The sequence below is a fragment of the Gymnoscopelus microlampas genome (assembly GCF_963454915.1).
Source record: "Gymnoscopelus microlampas genome assembly, chromosome: 1".
NCBI classification, from domain to species: Eukaryota; Metazoa; Chordata; class Actinopteri; order Myctophiformes; family Myctophidae; genus Gymnoscopelus; species Gymnoscopelus microlampas.
In genome coordinates, this window is record NC_139962.1 from 716,464 (window position 1) to 735,931 (window position 19,468).

General features: G+C 42.1%; 1 protein-coding gene across 1 annotated transcript in view; it reads left to right on the forward strand.

The window, feature by feature from the left end:
* Window positions 1-7,873: 7,873 nt before the first annotated feature.
* The window catches only part of LOC311047381 (transient receptor potential cation channel subfamily M member 1-like), a gene marked incomplete at both ends in the record, with an annotated part of 71,035 nt that continues 59,440 nt past the window's right edge, over window positions 7,874-19,468 (forward strand). Inside the window, 4 exons of the mRNA XM_084060079.1 lie at window positions 7,874-7,945; window positions 9,941-10,017; window positions 13,054-13,237; window positions 15,552-15,765. Of these exons, the coding sequence (XP_083916205.1) occupies window positions 7,874-7,945; window positions 9,941-10,017; window positions 13,054-13,237; window positions 15,552-15,765 (547 nt within the window). The remainder of the gene's footprint in view (window positions 7,946-9,940; window positions 10,018-13,053; window positions 13,238-15,551; window positions 15,766-19,468) is intronic.

Here is a 19,468-nt window from a genome sequence, read left to right on the forward strand (position 1 = left end):
CCCACAGTCACAAAACTAGAGGGAGCGTAAACAACGATCTGGTACCACCCACCCATAAAACAAACATGGGCAAATTCTCCTTCTATAGCACTGCCACCAACGTATGGAATAGTCTAACCCCATCCCTCAAAAAAAATTTAGTTCTCTGGGCTCATTTAAAACAGCCCTAAAAAGTCATCTTTCTGGATGCCATAAGAGGAGCTAGTACCAGTTTCCCTGTAGTGTTTTTATTTTTCATGCTTTTCTTTGTACATAGTGTTATTTTTTCTCTGTATTTTTATGTTGATTTTTGAACTGTTTGGTTGCTACTATATATGTCTATGAAATTAATTCAAGGACCTCAACGGAGTCCGCTAGGACTTTTTTGGCCGGATTTGGTTTGACAAAAGCATTATAAATGTAACTGTGTTGTCTTACATTCTTTTGCCTAATGCAAATTTCAATCAATCAATCAATCAATCATAGAGACTTGAATTCATGGATATTTATTTAGTCTTTGTCTCACTCCTAAGACAATAATTTGATGACCGGCGGACACGGTAGGAGACACAAAGAGTCTCCTTTGTGTCTCCTACCGGAACCGCTGCCTACCGGTCCGCTGGTCATCAAATCATTGTGGTTACATGTCGCCTTTCCGCCGGTTACTAACCCTATACCTAACCCTCACGCTAACCCTAACCGCACGCGGAAGCCACGTAGTCGGAAAGGCGACATGTCGGAATGGAAGGCAGTTACTAATTATTAGCAGTGCCAGCCGCTCTACATTTGACTATGTCTGCGTGTCCGTCCGTCCGTATGTTTGAACACGGCAAAGTAGCAACACATGCGCCACTTCAACTATCGCCACTTCAACTCTATCTATCTATCTATAAATATAAATAAAAGTTCTCAGTCGCCAAGACTGATTTCAGTCATTTGGATTCCATGGAAGCCAGCATGTCTTCTATGGAAGCATGTTGCGCAGCAAAAATAGCCGATCTACAAGCTCTCAATGCGTCTAGCGACGCATTGAGAGCTTGTAGAAAGGCTATTTTCGGTTATTTTAAGATTAGAGCATTTGACGTGGTCAAACTAGCAATATGTTCAGAAGCATGTTGTGTCCGGGTAGCTCAGTCGGTAGAGCTCTCGCCTTCAGACCGAAAGGTCATGGGTTCGAATCCCGGGCACCGCCAACTCAGCGCATGAGTAGCACGGCTTGGGTGCGGCAAGTCGTGCGGTAAGTACTGGGAGCTGAGGATAGGTGTGGCGCTCCACCTCAGCAATCCATCTCCCAGGGGTCTAGCGCATTGTAACAGGGACAGACTCCTGCGTGTGACTCGGCTGATACCGACAATAAGCCTCCTCCCGACCTACTTATGTTCCATAATATCTTAATCGTCTCCGATATTTCATATAAAAGCAAAGGTTAAAGGACAACTTTAGTTTTTTACAACCAAGGTTTATATTTTAGCTTGTAATTAAAGTAAATAAAAGATGAGTGTTATTTTTTTTTCATGTACTGCTTTCTACAGTTTTGGCAATTTTTGCGATATTTTTTACAGTGGGCGGGGGCATTCTGTCCGGTGGCTAAATATGCCTTTTTTACAAAATGAAAAAGGTCCTGTGGTCTTTGATGGCCAGATGTGAGTTATTGGGGGTTAGAAGAGCTACTGTACATAATAATAAAGAAAACACCAGGTTATTGTGTAAAAAAAGACATATTTAGCCAACGGACAGAATGCCCCCGCCCACTGTAAAAAAGATCGCGAAAATTGCTAAAACTATAGAAAGCAGTACATTTACAAATTTTAACACTCATATTTTATTTACTTTAATTACAATCTAAAACATAAACCTTGGTTGTAAAAAACTAAAGTTGTCCTTTAAAGCCTGCATCTGTGATTTCTTCACATGGTCGGCAGTATGTAGAACAGCAGGAACAATGTTACTAAAGCATCCTAATTTTACATGTGTTTGTTGTTTAGGAATCGGTGCTAGTGTGTGTGTGGGGGATCCTTTCACACTGTTTCATAAATCGCACATTGGGACATTTTCAGTCGTGAGATTTAATGTAGCTTTAATCCATGTGAACACATGTCGGCCCGTGTTCAGGCCGGGGGGAGAGAAGCCAGGCGGACGAAGTAGGAAGAAGGCTGTACTTCGAGTAGGACGAAACCGCTGCGTCCTCCCGGTGGAGGCTCCTCACTGGCAGGTGAGTCAGTAGGACACTGACAGCAGTGACATCACAGAGATGTGTGAGGGGAGACATTAATTGGCATAATGACTAAATTGGGGGTAAAAGTTATGATTCTTGGTTCCTCAATGCTGGATGCGGTTGCCATCCTGTTTTTCATTTTCCACCAAAAATATAAAAAAAATAAATGAAAAAAGTCATTGAAAAAACACGGCCTCACGTATTATGAAGGCAGGATGAGTCACCAGAACCAAGGACGGGTGTTCTTGATGAATCTATCTATCATCATTTTAGACTAAGGTTTTCTTACCTTTTCTATGATGTTCTGATATCTTAGGATGAATGGTTACAGTAGAAACATTTCATAACTCCATCCTGGGTCCGTCACAGCTTAAAACGTGCGCTGATAGGCCTTGCATTAGATCGCGTATTTTAATAGCTTTTTTTTTTTTGTGAGATCTGACAGAACCTTGTCAAAAAAAAAGTCTCTCTAGACGAGATTGAAATCTCCGAGATTTCAATGTCGTCTAGAAAGACTTTTTTTTTGCTTTCATAGTGTTCTGTCACATAGGAACATCAGATCTCAAAAAGAAAGAAAAATAAAAAAGCTATTAAAATACGCGACCTAGCGCAAGGCCTATCCGCGCACGTTTTAAGCTGTGGCGGACCCGGGATGGAGTTATGAAATGTTTCTACTGTAACATTCATCCTAACATATAACATCATAGAAAAGGTAAGAAAACCTTAGTCCAAAATTCTCCTTTAAGATGGAGTTTGAAGTTACAATGGGTTTGTATAGGAAGGGGGCGTGTCTGATAAAATTAATATCAAATATCTAAATACTGAATCAAGCAACTTAAAAACTGTGTGGGGACGGGGCTCACAAAAGCCCGAGTAGACGATAAAATGACCCAACACATTTTTGAAAGTGAAATAACCCTATAAAGTACCAAAAGTAATAGTACAAAATGTTTTGAAAATAGCAGATCTACAAGCTCACAACGCGTCGCGATACGTTACGGACTGTTTGCTCTTGTTTTGGGGATTCTGTTTGATCAGACAGGCCACCATGTGTTGTGCCGCTAACCGTAACGCATTAACTTTAGCGTGCGTTTTCTCTTCCGGGAGGATTGGACCCTGCCCTGGTCGGCAACGCGGCAAGTAACTTTAATTATAATAATTATATGAACTAGTCCATACCCGTGGGGGGATATGCGCACATGATCTGGCAACCCGGGAGCGAGCGAACACAAAAACGCTAACAAACAGCTGACATTTGAGGAAAGAGAAAAACGGGCTTAGCTGTTGCGTTCAGATGGTAATGGTCAATGGCTGTGTGTGTGTGTGTGTGTGTGTGTGTGTGTGTGTCTGTCTGTCTGTCTGTCTGTGTGCAAATTCAGATCAATTGCTCCATCCACTGATGAGAACCGGTTGACCTCACCATGACAACGGGGCGGCAGTGGCTCAGGGGTAGAGTGAACTGGAAACCGCAAGGTTCCCAGTTCACTCCCCCAGAGTTAGTGTAGAAGTGTCCTTGAGCAAGACACTGAACCCCTGACTGCTCCCGATGAGCAGGTTGGTGCCTTGCACCGGCTTCCTCCTCCATCTGTGTGTGTGTGTGTGTGTGTGTGTGTGTGTGTGTGTGTGTGTGTGTGTGTGTGTGTGTGTGAATGGGTGAATGTAACGCACAATCTATGTAAAGCGCTTTGGATAAAAGCGCTGTGCTGTATAAATGCACCATTTACCATTTACGTGACGACAGAGGTTTGTCAAATTATAGGAGGATTACCATTAATTATAATAGTAATTCCTCAGCGCTGTAGACAGGCCTCTCTACTCTTTAGTAGTCGTTTGTAACGAGGAAGAGCAACCGTCGGGATCCCGGGAACCGACTCCAGTTCCCGGGACAGTAAATATATCTTCGGGATTCCCGGGATTCCCGAGTCCCGGGAATCCCGGTATTAAACACTACTATGTGTTTACAATGGGGCTGAAGTGGTTAATGTATGTTTAATAATATATAACAATGTGTATCTGCCAAGTAAATAGGAACCAAAGATTTCAAATAAAAGTAGTGGAGTAAAAGTACAATATTTGCCTCTGAGATGTAGTGGAGTAGAAGTAAAAGTATTGAAAATGGGAAATACTCCAGTAAAATAAGATGACGGTCAAGGCCTCCATATGATAATAACAAAGGTTAATCTGTTTGACTCTTATTCCATATAGTGCAGAATTTAATGTATTTCATTGTGATATTGAACAGAGGACAGCGGAGGCTTTAATCTGCAACCTGTAGAAAGCCTCAGTCCAGGGATTAGCCTTTATGCTTTAGATTATAATTATAATCCATCAAACATACATTAGTGCACTTATTGTTTAGGAAGGCTGAGCTACACACACACACACACGCACGCACGCACGCACGCACGCACATACATACATACATACATATACAGCAGTGAAAATAGCAGATCTACAAGCTAGTGCAGTTATTGTTTAGGTTGAGCTGCACATAACATCACATACATTCACTGTTGTGTGGAAAACCTTGTACATCCCAAAACCGTTCACGATTTGTAATCTTTTTGATAATGATTTAAACAAGGAAAGACAGTTGTGAGTGAGCTTGTAGATCTGCTATTTTCGCTGCTTTCTTGTGACACTCTTGCCATTTACGTAAAATAGTTGAAAGTTAAAATAATGGAGATAAGAGGCCAGAATGGAACATCATAGTGTGGATGTCAGACAGAAAAACGTGTATCTACATATTTAATGTGTTTTTGTGTATCTCTTCATATTTCTTTGGCCCCACTTTGCCACACAGCTCAAGTAGTGAAAATAGCAGATCTACAAGCTCACTCAGCTATTATTTGTTTTGTGCGTTTTAACCCAGCAACCCTATGTAAATTACGCCACTGTTTTGGGTGGCCCACCGGCAGTCTGGCGGCCCGTAAATGGCGCGGCCGTTCTGGAATTTTCCTGAATTTCCCAGTGGCCTGTGTGTGTGTGTGTGTGTGTGTGTGTGTGTGTGTGTGTGTGTGTGTGTGTGTGTGTGTGTGTGTGTGTGTGTGTGTGTGTGTGTGTGTGTGTGTGTGTGTGTGTGTGTGTGTGTGTGTGCAGGCTGGACATAAAGCATTTTAATAAATTGTAGATTAAAGAGCTGGATGGATGGATGGATGGAAAGGGAAGCATTAGACGTATCAAAGGTTAAAACGTTAGGGTTAGAATTCATCTGAATGCAGCTTTGTGTCATTAAAACAATGGCTTTGTATTCATTGTATTGAATTTGATTTTATTTCATGTATATGTATGTACATATGTGTGTGTATGTGTGTATATATGTATAAATTACATTTTTATTTATTTTTATTTTATTTTATTTGTATAGCACCTTTCATGACATGAAATGCAGCTCAAAGTGCTTTACAGAGCAACAATACAATTACAGTTACAACCAATTTAACAATAAAGCAAAAAAAAAGAAAAGCAAAAGCATAAAACAACATTAAAATAGGCAATACAATACAAAGAATCAGTTAAAAGCAAGAGTGAAGAAGTAGGTCTTGAGCTTTGCTTTAAAGCTATCCACAGAGGTGTAATGGTGCTTTAAAGCTATCCACAGAGGTGTAATGGTGCTTTAAAGCTATCCACAGAGGCTGCCTGTCTTAGGTGTAATGGTGCTTTAAAGCTATCCACAGAGGTCTGTCTTAGGTGTAATGGTGCTTTAAAGCTATCCACAGAGGCTGCCTGTCTTAGGTGTAATGGTGCTTTAAAGCTATCCACAGAGGTCTGTCTTAGGTGTAATGGTGCTTTAAAGCTATCCACAGAGGTCTGTCTTAGGTGTAATGGTGCTTTAAAGCTATCCACAGAGGCTGCCTGTCTTAGGTGTAATGGTGCTTTAAAGCTATCCACAGAGGTCTGTCTTAGGTGTAATGGTGCTTTAAAGCTATCCCCAGAGGTCTATCTTAGGTGTAATGGTGCTTTAAAGCTATCCACAGAGTTCTGTCTTAGGTGTAATGGTGCTTTAAAGCTATCCACAGAGGCTGCCTGTCTTAGGTGTAATGGTGCTTTAAAGCTATCCACAGAGGTCTGTCTTAGGTGTAATGGTGCTTTAAAGCTATCCCCAGAGGTCTATCTTAGGTGTAATGGTGCTTTAAAGCTATCCACAGAGTTCTGTCTTAGGTGTAATGGTGCTTTAAAGCTATCCACAGAGGTCTGTCTTAGGTGTAATGGTGCTTTAAAGCTATCCACAGAGGTCTATCTTAGGTGTAATGGTGCTTTAAAGCTATCCACAGAGGTCTGTCTTAGGTGTAATGGTGCTTTAAAGCTATCCACAGAGGTCTGTCTTAGGTGTAATGGTGCTTTAAAGCTATCCACAGAGGTCTGTCTTAGGTGTAATGGTGCTTTAAAGCTATCCACAGAGGTCTATCTTAGGTGTAATGGTGCTTTAAAGCTATCCACAGAGGTCTGTCTTAGGTGTAATGGTGCTTTAAAGCTATCCACAGAGGTCTGTCTTAGGTGTAATGGTGCTTTAAAGCTATCGACAGAGGCTGCCTGTATTAGGTGTAATGGGAGTTTATTCCACGCTGTCGGTCCGTAGAAGCAGAATGCTGCTTCATGTCATTGTAGGCACCTCGAGCAGGTCAGCACTTGAAGACCTGAGGGGCCGGTTTGGAACATATCTCTCTAGGCAGTCATAGAGGTAGGAAGGTGCCAGACCATTTAGAGCTTTATAAACTAGTAAAAGAATTTTAAAATCAATCCTAAAAACAACAGGGAGCCAGTGTAGTGAAGCTAGAACTGGAGTGATATGTTTTCTCATCCTAGTTTTAGTTCAAATTCTGGCTGCCGCATTTTAAACAAGTTGTAATCTGTCAGTTGTTTTCTTTGGCAGGCCAGAGTAGAGTGCGTTGCAGTAATCAAGCCGAGAGAAAACAAAAGCGTGGATCAACGTTTTTGCATCGTCTAACGACAGATAGTCTCTCATTCGCGCATTATTTCTAAGATGAAAGATTTTAACATGATCTATTCTAACATGACTGGTCAAGAAAAAACAAGCCTAAGTAACAGAAACAGTGGAGTCTGAAGAGGTGAGCGCTAGGGACATGTCCACTAATCCTGATGAGAGAGAGAGAGAGAGAGAGAGAGAGAGAGAGAGAGAGAGAGAGAGAGTCTCCATACGTCAAAGCTCTGGTTGACATCACATACTGTGAAGGACTGGAAGCTGTTTGGATGTTAAACTACATAGATAGATAGATAGATAGATAGATAGATAGATAGATAGATAGATAGTGTGGGTGTTAAACTGTAGGTATCTTCAGAGCCGTGTCCACATCCCCATGTTAGGAGTTTACCTTTGGTGTTCCACATGGTTTGGTGTTTCATATGGTTTGGTGTTACACGTTGTGGTCAGAACTCATCTCTCTGCAGACAGGAAGGACTTCTGGAATAACTGATGGATTTACATACATCAAGGATCTGCTTTTTACTGAACGTGTACTTCTGAGGCAGGATGAGATCTCTGAGGAATGACCCTACAACACAGGACTGACTGACTGACTGACTGACTGACTGACTCACTGACTGACTGACTGACTGACTGACTCACTGACTGACTGACTGACTGACTGACTCACTGACAGACAGACACACGGACGGACAGACGGACAGACAGACAGACAGACAGACAGACAGACAGACATGAAGAGGGCTAGCAGTGGATCAGTAAAGCGTTCGTCCATCAAGCGCAGCACATCTACTGGATCCCAGAGGGTAAGACCTCACCCTGAGCCGGAGTGACTCAGGGCTTTATTCTGGTACCTTTTTTATTTTAGCGCTACATTCAATGGGCCGATTCACTGATTCACTGATTCACTGATTCACCTGATTCACCTGATTCACTGATTCACCTGATTCACTGATTCACTGATTCACTGAGCTGATTGATTCACTGATTCACTGATTCACCTGATTCACTGATTCACCTGATTCACTGATTCACTGATTCACCAGATCAGCTATCTTCACTATGTGAGCTTGTAGATCAGCTATCTTCACTGTGAGCTTGTAGATCGGCTATCTTCACTATGTGAACTTGTAGATCGGCTATCTTCACTATATGAGCTTGTAGATCGGCTATCTTCACTATGTGAGCTTGTATATCGGCTATCTTCACTATGTGAGCTTGTAGATCGGCTATCTTCTAAATTAAAAGTGCAATAAATCAGCTCCCTACTGTCTTAAACAGACACATAGGAAAATCAAATGAGCAAGAGCTAAAACAAATACGTGTATCAAATAAACAAGATCCAATAAAACAGGAGCCCACCGCGTCGGGACGCGGGACAACCCCACGTTTGCAACTACTTTTGCCTGCGCACTTCACCGGCTACGGACTAGTAGAATATAACAGACAGTATATGTAATACTCAGTAAATGAAACATTATCCGATTGGTTCATTTTTAATCCTTTATTGTGCAGAGTGAATGCATGTAAAGACCTGGACAGTGAAGGGTTAATCTTTAGGGAGAGATCACACACACACACACACACACACACACACACACACACACACACACACACACACACACACACACACACACACACACAGGAATTAGGATTATGTTGCTTTCATAAAAAGACATTTTGTTGTGTGTGTATTATCTTAAAACAGCATTATGATTTGTGGGCGTGGGAACTCATTTTAAACAAGCTTAGTGCTTCATGAGTCTTCCAGTTTAGTAGACCTTGTATTGTGAATTGTACTTCCATGTACTTACTAAATAAAGTACATCAATCAATCAATTAATATGATGTTAATTAATACAGCATCGTTAATTGTCTCCGCCAGGCCGAAAGGCATGGCGAGAGAGTATGTTTTACTCTCCGTCCGTCCGTGTGTGTGTGTGTGTGTGTGTGTGTGTCCTGTCAGTGTGTTAGCAGCTAATCTCCGGCACCATTGGCCCGGTCGCTGCGAAACTGTGCACACACACTCCCTGGATGCCAATTCAGAACCTCTGCCTCCAATTCTTCACATGGGCCTGTTATAGCGCCACCAGGAGGCCGATTTGTGCAAAACCTATTTTTTTTACATTACTCCATACAGATTTTATCCAAACGTCATGCAAATCGGTACACAGTATCTCTATAGTCATGTGATCAACACGGATCTGTCCCATTTCCCATATTCCATCCTCATTGGCTAAAGTTGGCTTCCAAAATGTGCAGGATTGGTCCGTTTTGAACAAAATGCCTCAAATCATGAACGCAGTTTGCGATTTCCGTGAAATCTCACACACACATTCCCACTAGGCCGAGGAAGAAATGCCACCCTTTTTCACATTGGCCTGTTATAGCGCCACCAGCAGGTCTAATTTAGCAAAACACATTTTTTGCACAAAATGCCTCAAATCATGAATGCAGTGTTCGATTGCTGTGCAAGGCCTATAAGAAATGCCACCCTTTTCACATTGGCTATTATAGCGCCACACAGTGAATTGACGTCTGCCTGTCTGTCTGTCTGGCTGTCTGTCTGTCTGTCTGTCTGTCTGTCTGTCTGTCTGTCTGTCTGTCTGTCTGTCTGTCTACACTGTCTCTCTGTATTCTATGATCCTATAGTTAGTTAGTAGAGACACTACACTGTCTCTCTACATTGTATGTATGTCTTTACATTGTTTACTGTAAGTCACTCTGAAAGAGCGTCTGATAAATGCCTACATTGTACGTTTTCCAGTTGAATGATGATTCTTTGTGTTTTTCTCCCTCAGATTCATAGAGCCTGGATTGAGAGAAGTTTCCAGAAGAGAGAATGTGTACACATTATTCCCAGCAAAGATACCAGCAGGTATAAATACTAAAACGTATATGTATACTACAATACTACCCCCTCCCGCTCACTCAGATCAGTTGACACAAAGAAGCTGTCAGACTCTTCTCTAAAACACCCTGGACAACGCTCCACACGTCCTAGACTCTTCTCTCTTCTCTAAAACACTCTGGACAACGCTCCACACGTCCTAGACTCTTCTCTCTTCTCTAAAACACCCTGGACAACGCTCCACACGTCCTAGACTCTTCTCTCTTCTCTAAAACACTCTGGACAACGCTCCATACGTCCTAGACTCTTCTCTCTTCTCTAAAACACTCTGGACAACGCTCCACACGTCCTAGACTCTTCTCTCTTCTCTAAAACACTCTGGACAACGCTCCACACGTCCTAGACTCTTCTCTCTTCTCTAAAACACCCTGGACAACGCTCCGCACGTCCTAGACTCTTCTCCCTTCTCTAAAACACCCTGGACAACGCTCCATACGTCCTAGACTCTTCTCCCTTCTCTAAAACACCCTGGACAACGCTCCACACGTCCTAGACTCTTCTCTCTTCTCTAAAACACCCTGGACAACGCTCCACACGTCCTAGACTCTTCTCCCTTCTCTAAAACACCCTGGACAACGCTGCACACGTCCTAGACTCTTCTCCCTTCTCTAAAACACCCTGGACAATGCTCCATACGTCCTAGACTCTTTTCTCTTCTCTAAAACACCCTGGACAACGCTCCATACGTCCTAGACTCTCCTCTCTTCTCTAAAACACCCTGGACAACTCTCCCTTCTCTAAAACACCCTGGACAACGCTCCACACGTCCTAGACTCTTCTCTTAAACACCCTGGACAACGCTCCACACGTCCTAGACTCTTCTCCCTTCTCTAAAACACCCTGGACAACGCTCCACACGTCCGAGACTCTTCTCTCTTCTCTAAAACACCCTGGACAACGCTCCACACGTCCTAGACTCTTCTCCCTTCTCTAAAACACACTGGGCAGCACTCCACATGTCCTACACGCTTCTCTCGTCTGGCTCCCAAACTGTGCAATGAACTCCCCATTGCTATTAGAACTGCAGACTCACTCCCAATCTTTGGCCATAATCTGAAGACTCACCTCTTCAGACTCCCCCTCAGCCCGTAGCACTTGTAACACGACGACCTTGCAGGCTTATGCAAAGTCTAAAATGTAACTCAGATAGCATGTTATTTAGACAGATGCCAGGTCATTGTTAACCTGGTATCCTATAGTGTGTATAGTTTCAATGTACATATTATTAGATTTTTTGGGATATTCTACTGCTAGACTGATGATGTTATTGGTTTACAAATGATCCTAGATTACTATTTCTATGCATTTGATGTATTACCTCGTGTTTTCCTTGCTTATTGTAGCTCTGGATTAAGAGTGTCTGCTAAATGCCTAAATTGTAATTGTACATTGTAAATATAAAATGAAAACAGAACATCATACAAACATACATGCTTGCATGAGGGGAAGAGAGAACTTGGCGTCTGATAGCGCTGCAGAGAAATGAAGACTTTTGACAGTTGACACATTGTTGAACGAGGCTTGCCAAACCAGACCAAGTCAAATACCATTCACAATGACCTCCATGGTGCTGGTGAATCCACCAATGACCTCAGCAAGTTAAAGGTAGAATAGCTGGTGGAGTGGCAATCCTCTGGAACCGCAAATATGACCCACTGGTGAAAGTGACTAAATGTTGATTGGGCCAGTTGATTAGACATACGTTTTAATGGCAAGAAGAAAGCATTTTAAACATATATACATCTTAAGAATCTTGTCAGTTTGAGGAGGAATTCCTGAACAGATGAACCTTTATTCAGTCTTTTATTGAGGACATGAATGTACCTGTGTCTATGTCACTGGCATTCCAGATATAAACTCTCTGTTTGACAAACAACTGGTTCATTTCTGTAATGAAAACAATAGAATGTTATCTAGCAAAACATTGGTTTTATTGGTGTATGCCAATACAAAAGTGGACATTTGAGTACTTTGTCCTCCATTGATTTGACATTTTGGAAACCTTTTTGGGATTTTTTCAATTCCTACTTTTGATTTGTGTAGGCTACTGCATGTTGTGTCTAACCACCTGATTCGGATGCTATCAATGCATTGAATGGGACATTATCACCTTTTATTAGACCATTGAATGGGCGAAGTAGGCGACCTACTTACCTACCCGCGATTTATCAGACCATTCATTGGGTGTTATCAAGACATACTGACCTACCAACGGAGATGACTTAAATAATTCAGTTTGGGTTTTGGTTTTGGTTGTTTTGGTTTGGGACCATGACGGAGGCGCGCAGTCTCAGGCGAACTGGAGCCCCGCGAAGGACCACCGAGGACCACCGAGGGAGCTAAAGCGACCGAGTTGCCGTCCTGAGCGGTGCGACGCTCGCCTGAGCCTACTCAGCGCCGTTGGAGTTATGTACCGATAGGCACAGAATGGTAAATCTTGTTGTGGGGACTGCTCCGCCTCCAAAGTAGGTCAGTAGCTCCTGATTACGCCCAATGAATGGTCTGACAAATCGCGGGTAGGTCCGTGTATCGCCTACTATTGTAAAACGTGATAATCTCTCATTCAATAAATTGATAGCATTCGAAGCCGGTGGTCTAACTGTGATCATTGTTCTTCTTCAGGTGTTTTAACTGTGATCATTGTTCTTCTTCAGGTGTTTTAACTGTGATCATTGTTCTTCTTCAGGTGTTTTAACTGTGATCATTGTTCTTCTTCAGGTGTTTTAACTGTGATCATTGTTCTTCTTCAGGTGTTTTAACTGTGATCATTGTTCTTCTTCAGGTGTTTTAACTGTGATCATTGTTCTTCTTCAGGTGTTTTAACTGTGATCATTGTTCTTCTTCAGGTGTTTTAACTGTGATCATTGTTCTTCTTCAGGTGTTTTAACTGTGATCATTGCTCTTCTTCAGGTGTTTTAACTGTGATCATTGCTCTTCTTCAGGTGTTTTAACTGTGATCATTGTTCTTCTTCAGGTGTTTTAACTGTGATCATTGCTCTTCAGGTGCAGCTGTGGTCAGCTGGTGTTGCAGCACGTGGCCCCGCCCCCCGGCTCCAAGGAGGAGGGGCTTGTGGTCGACCCCGCCTCTCAAGAGCGCTGGTCGATGGTCAAACACACTCAGGCCACGCCCACCGACACCTACGGCACCGTGGAGTTCCAGGGAGGAGGGCACGTCAACAAGGCCATGGTACTGACAGGGTTAATCTAGTCAAAAACACCTTTTTTTCCATTGACTAGAACAGTGGTTCTCAACCTGTGGGTCGGAACCCCCAGGCGGGTCCCCACATGATTTTTGGGGGGTCCCCAGATAACAGTGAAGTGATATTTTATGGACTTTTAAGACCTTTTTAATACCTAAAAAAATACAAATAAATGAAAGAAAAGAAAAAGACCATTACTGCATCAAAAGTAATCAAACTATACTATAAAACATTGGCCAAATTGTCAAATAATATAAGAAAGAGGCAAATATTGTGAAAATAGCCGATCTACAAGCTCACAACGCCTCGCCTTGCGAGGCGTTGTGAGCTTGTAGATCTGCTATTTTCACAATATTTACCTGTGGAACGGAGTCAAACAAAATGGGGGGTCCCCAGTTCAAATATGATTATTTTGTGGGTCACAGCCTTAAAAGGTTGAGAACCACTGGACTAAAAAGAAGTAAAAAGTTAAAAAACTATGACATGATGTGACTAAAACTAGGACTAGGACTTCAGGGCGCCAGTGGTGGAAAGTAACAAAGTACATTTACTTAAGTACTGTACTTAAGTACTGTACTTAAGTACGATTTTGAGGTATTTGTACTTTACTTGAGTATTTCCAATTTCCAATACTTTTACTTCTACTCCACTACATCTCAGAGGCAAATGTTGTACTTTTACTCCACTACATTTACTTGAAAGCTTTAGTTACTAGTTACTCTTCAGATATAAACTATGATATAATGAAACATACATTAACCACTTTAGCCCTATTTTATACATAGGCTATTTTCAAATATTTAGTACTTTTACTTTTGGTACTTTTAAGTACATTTTGATGCCAATACTTTTGTACTTTTACTCAAGTAATTTTTTAATTCTGGACTTTTACTTGTAACAGAGTATTTTTATATTGCAGTATTGGTACTTTCACTTAAGTAAAGAAGTTGAGTACTTTTTCCACCACTGCAGGGCGCTGAAGTCAAGGCACAGACTACTGTGTTGTTGACAGACAACCGATGCACGCTTATGAAAAACAACACAAATAAAACCTGGCGAAACAGTTGCGTGCATTAGAGCAAGATGAGGATAAAGGGAACATTCAGTCTAAATGTCCGGCAGCTTGATAATTCACAACTACTGTGCCAGATAATCACCAAGAGAGTAAAAAAAGAAAAAAAACGTTTCAGTCGTCATTCAGTCCGACTTCACTGTAGCCTATAGTAGCCTTTTCATAAATTATGTTAGTACTTAGGCTGTCCTGAAAGTTTATAATATTTAGAGAAATGTAAAGTTTCAAATACAAAAGTAGTAGTAGTAGTAGTAGTAGGCGAGAAGTAGCAAGCTGGACATTTAGACTGAATGTTTCCTGTATCCTCATCTTGCGCTAAATGCACGCAACTGTTTCGCCAGGTTTTATGTGTGTTGTTTCTCATAAGCGTGCATCCGTTGTCTGTCAACAACACAGTAGTCTGTGCTGCTACTTCAACATGGGAAAAGGCTGTTCGCTTCAAGCGACCCCCCCCCCCACACACACACACACACACACACACACACACACACACACACACACACACAGGCGCAACCACACACACACACACACACACACACACACACACACACACACACACACACACACACACAGTCTCTGTCTTTCTGTCGCTCCCCGTGGCTGTGTGTGTGTGTGTGTGTGTGTGTGCGCGCGCCATTCTTTCTTTCTCTCTCTCTCTCTTTCTTTCGCACGGGGAGCGAAAGAGAGAGAGAGAAAGTGAGAGACAGACAGACAGAAAGACAGAGGCTCGCTCTCTGTTAGAGGCCATGTCCTGTTATTGTAAGCGAATTGTAATTCACAGACCCGATTGCTTATTTCACGCGCGCAACCTGGCAAACGTTGGTGCTCACGCTAAAGGGAACAAAATGGTGTGGCCGAAATGTTGTCCGGCTCGCGGTGTTTCGGTGTCGCTGGGCGGTGGTCGGGCGGGGACGCTAAGGAACAACATGGTGGACCGTAATGTTGTGAGTTTGTGCTGGCCGCAATTAAATTATGCTGCGATGAGGGAAATGTGTGGTGAGCAATGAGAAGTAGCCTACGGCCCCCGTAAATTCATAGCGCGCGTTGTGGCTTGTGTGGTTAGTGACAGTGATGTGTTGTGGTTGTGTTAATGGAAGGGAAACAATGATAACGGAAGTGAATGATGATGGAAGACGGGACTTATCTGCAATGTATTATAGGATAGTGTTTTGTATATCTGTATCTTCATGCATTATCATTGTGTCTTTTGTCCTTGTCTTCTCCTTCAGTACATCCGCTTGTCGTACGACTCCAAGCCTGACAATCTGCTGCACCTGATGGTGAAGGAGTGGGGCCTGGAGCTACCGACGCTGCTCATCAGCGTCCACGGAGGTCTGCAGAACTTTGAGCTGCAACCCAAGATCAAACAGGTGTTTGGGAAGGGACTGATTAAAGCTGCCGTTACCACCGGAGCCTGGATCTTCACTGGAGGAGTCAGTACTGGTAGGTTTATAGTACTATAACATCAGAGGAGTCAGTACTGGTAGGTTTATAGTACTATAACATTAGAGGAGTCAGTACTGGTAGGTTTATATGAATTATAACATTAGAGGAGTCAGTACTGGTAGGTTTATATGAATTATAACATTAGAGGAGTCAGTACTGGTAGGTTTATAGTACTATAACATTAGAGGAGTCAGTACTGGTAGGTTTATAGTACTATAACATTAGAGGAGTCAGTACTGGTAGGTTTATAGTACTATAACATCAGAGGAGTCAGTACTGGTAGGTTTATAGTACTATAACATTAGAGGAGTCAGTACTGGTAGGTTTATAGTACTATAACATTAGAGGAGTCAGTACTGGTAGGTTTAAAGTACTATAACATTAGAGGAGTCAGTACTGGTAGGTTTATAGTACTATAACATTAGAGGAGTCAGTACTGGTAGGTTTAAAGTACTATAACATTAGAGGAGTCAGTACTGGTAGGTTTAAAGTACTATAAAATTAGAGGAGTCAGTACTGGTAGGTTTATAGTACTATAACATTAGAGGAGTCAGTACTGGTAGGTTTATAGTACTATAACATCAGAGGAGTCAGTACTGGTAGGTTTATAGTACTATAACATCAGAGGAGTCAGTACTGGTAGGTTTATAGTACTATAACATTAGAGGAGTCAGTACTGGTAGGTTTATAGTACTATAACATTAGAGGAGTCAGTACTGGTAGGTTTATATTGACTATAACATTAGAGGAGTCAGTACTGGTAGGTTTATATGAACTATAACATTAGAGGAGTCAGTACTGGTAGGATTATATGAATTATAACATTAGAGGAGTCAGTACTGGTAGGTTTATATGAATTATAACATCAGAGGAGTCAGTACTGGTAGGTTTATATGAATTATAACATTAGAGGAGTCAGTACTGGTAGGTTTATAGTACTATAACATCAGAGGAGTCAGTACTGGTAGGTTTATATGAATTATAACATCAGAGGAGTCAGTACTGGTAGGTTTATAGTACTATAACATTAGAGGAGTCAGTACTGGTAGGTTTATATGAATTATAACATTAGAGGAGTCAGTACTGGTAGGTTTATAGTACTATAACATTAGAGGAGTCAGTACTGGTAGGTTTATAGTACTATAACATTAGAGGAGTCAGTACTGGTAGGTTTATAGTACTATAACATCAGAGGAGTCAGTACTGGTAGGTTTATATGAATTATAACATTAGAGGAGTCAGTACTGGTAGGTTTATAGTACTATAACATTAGAGGAGTCAGTACTGGTAGGTTTATAGTACTATAACATTAGAGGAGTCAGTACTGGTAGGTTTATAGTACTATAACATTAGAGGAGTCAGTACTGGTAGGTTTATATGAATTATAACATTAGAGGAGTCAGTACTGGTAGGTTTATAGTACTATAACATTAGAGGAGTCAGTACTGGTAGGTTTATAGTACTATAACATTAGAGGAGTCAGTACTGGTAGGTTTATAGTACTATAACATCAGAGGAGTCAGTACTGGTAGGTTTATATGAATTATAACATTAGAGGAGTCAGTACTGGTAGGTTTATAGTACTATAACATTAGAGGAGTCAGTACTGGTAGGTTTATAGTACTATAACATTAGAGGAGTCAGTACTGGTAGGTTTATAGTACTATAACATTAGAGGAGTCAGTACTGGTAGGTTTATATGAATTATAACATTAGAGGAGTCAGTACTGGTAGGTTTATAGTACTATAACATTAGAGGAGTCAGTACTGGTAGGTTTATAGTACTATCTGTTGGCTGTGGACAGTCCAGAAATCCATCTACCAGTGACATCATCGTTAGACATGTTTTTTTTTCTTCCCAACAAGATTTCATTTTTTTTTATTTCGATTTTTATTAACACAAGAACAAAGGCTTCTTTTATTGCATTGCAACTTTCCAGGAATAGAAAGCCTGCAGTTTCTATTAGCTTGGATTCCCCATTGATGATGTCACTGGTAGACGGGACTCTGAACTGTCCACAGCCCTCCTCTGAGACACAGACCGAGTAGAAAAAAAATGGTACCATTTTATCATGAGTATTAGTGAGGACCAATTATATGAAGATAGGTTGAAAATCGGTGAAGTTGTCCTTTAACATTAGACCGGACGGGGTGGGTTTGTTGTGATCTCGTTATATCCGGGTTTACTCTTCTCCGGAAGTCATAGGATCACTCATAGGCTGGCGAAGAGCGCCCTCTAGCCCTCTGGGCGATGCATTGAAGGACCACTCCTCTCTTCTTTCATTGGTTCAAACTAGAAGTTCGGGCCCTCCCGCCGACGGCTCACTTGATTTGTATCGGAGTAGGAAAGGTGAAGTGAAACGTGATCGTAAAGCGTACAATGGTAGTGTTGAGTAGGTGTTTTTATTATGAAACTGTTTTACAACACGGAATGGTGGGAATTGTACGGTGTGTTATTAATACAGTGTGAAATTGAAGGAAAGAAAATACATATGCAATATTGCATGAATGTGTTCAGCAGCATTTGGCGACTAGTCTCGCGTAGCCAGACCCAACTGAAAATGAAAAACAGCGACCTCTGCTGTTTGTATTATCTGTTGGGTCTGGCCGGAGGCAAACGTAACACCAGTGCACAAGGAAACCGGGGTTTGTGTCTGCCTTCAGCGCATCACGTCCGGTTGGTGCGACTATGTTTTCATTCCCACTAACAATATTTCTACACGGAACACTAACACCACTTCTCCCAGAGAACATGGATGGTTTTGGTTATAAGCCCACTTGTTTCTATAATGAAAGAGTAAGTTAAAATGTGAATATCTGTCCGTGGTTTTGTCTGCTCCGAGGACGCTATTGTTAAATCAGTTTCGGCTAGTTTCGAGGGGGGAAGGGTGGACGGACACGTGAATCCCGCCCACTACATTTGATTGGGTAAAGCGCGGCCTGCTTCCTGATCTGAAGGCACACCCACTTGAAACCAATGCGCACGGGTTGTCAACGCGGCTACCGACAGATTCCAACACAGAGCAGAATCTGTTCTTGAGAGATTATTTGGCGACAGGCTAGTGTGTTATGATGAAGGCAGCTGTGTTATTGTAACATCAAATCAAAGCAATCAAATGAGTTCTGTGTATACAATGTTGTTGGTTTTGCCCTCGTCATTGTCAACAATACAAGCTTTCACAGCGTTGGCTTTCTTTCCCCTGGAGAAGGCTGTGTACGGTTGACCATGAGCGAACACAGGCTGAGGCAGGTAGATGCCAACTCGGTCATTCTCTTGGCCCTGACCTTTATTTACTGTATGGTAACTGAGAAAGCCAAGCTGATAGGGAAGTGTCGTCTGATGAAGGTGAAGGGAAGCTCTTCACAGCTGTCATGGTGTGGGATCAGCCTTGGGAGGAAGATTCTTTGACTCCTGTTTGCCCCTAGAGCGATCTCGCACTCAATTATTCTATCCATCATTTTGCACCGCGACCATTCTAGTGCCATTTTTTAGAGTTCGGTCAGGACCAGCTTGCAGGTTCCTAAGCCGCAGAACTGGAGCGCCTACTTTTAGCTTTAGGTTGTGGTCAGGGATTCCAGAGGGTGTCAGTGAATTGAGGAATTCAGTGGGCACAGAATCCTTTTGATTGGCCTCTAGAATAGAATCAGCTGAGAAGTATCCACCTGTTTCCTAGGCTTGTGTTTTCCACTTCCTGTCGGA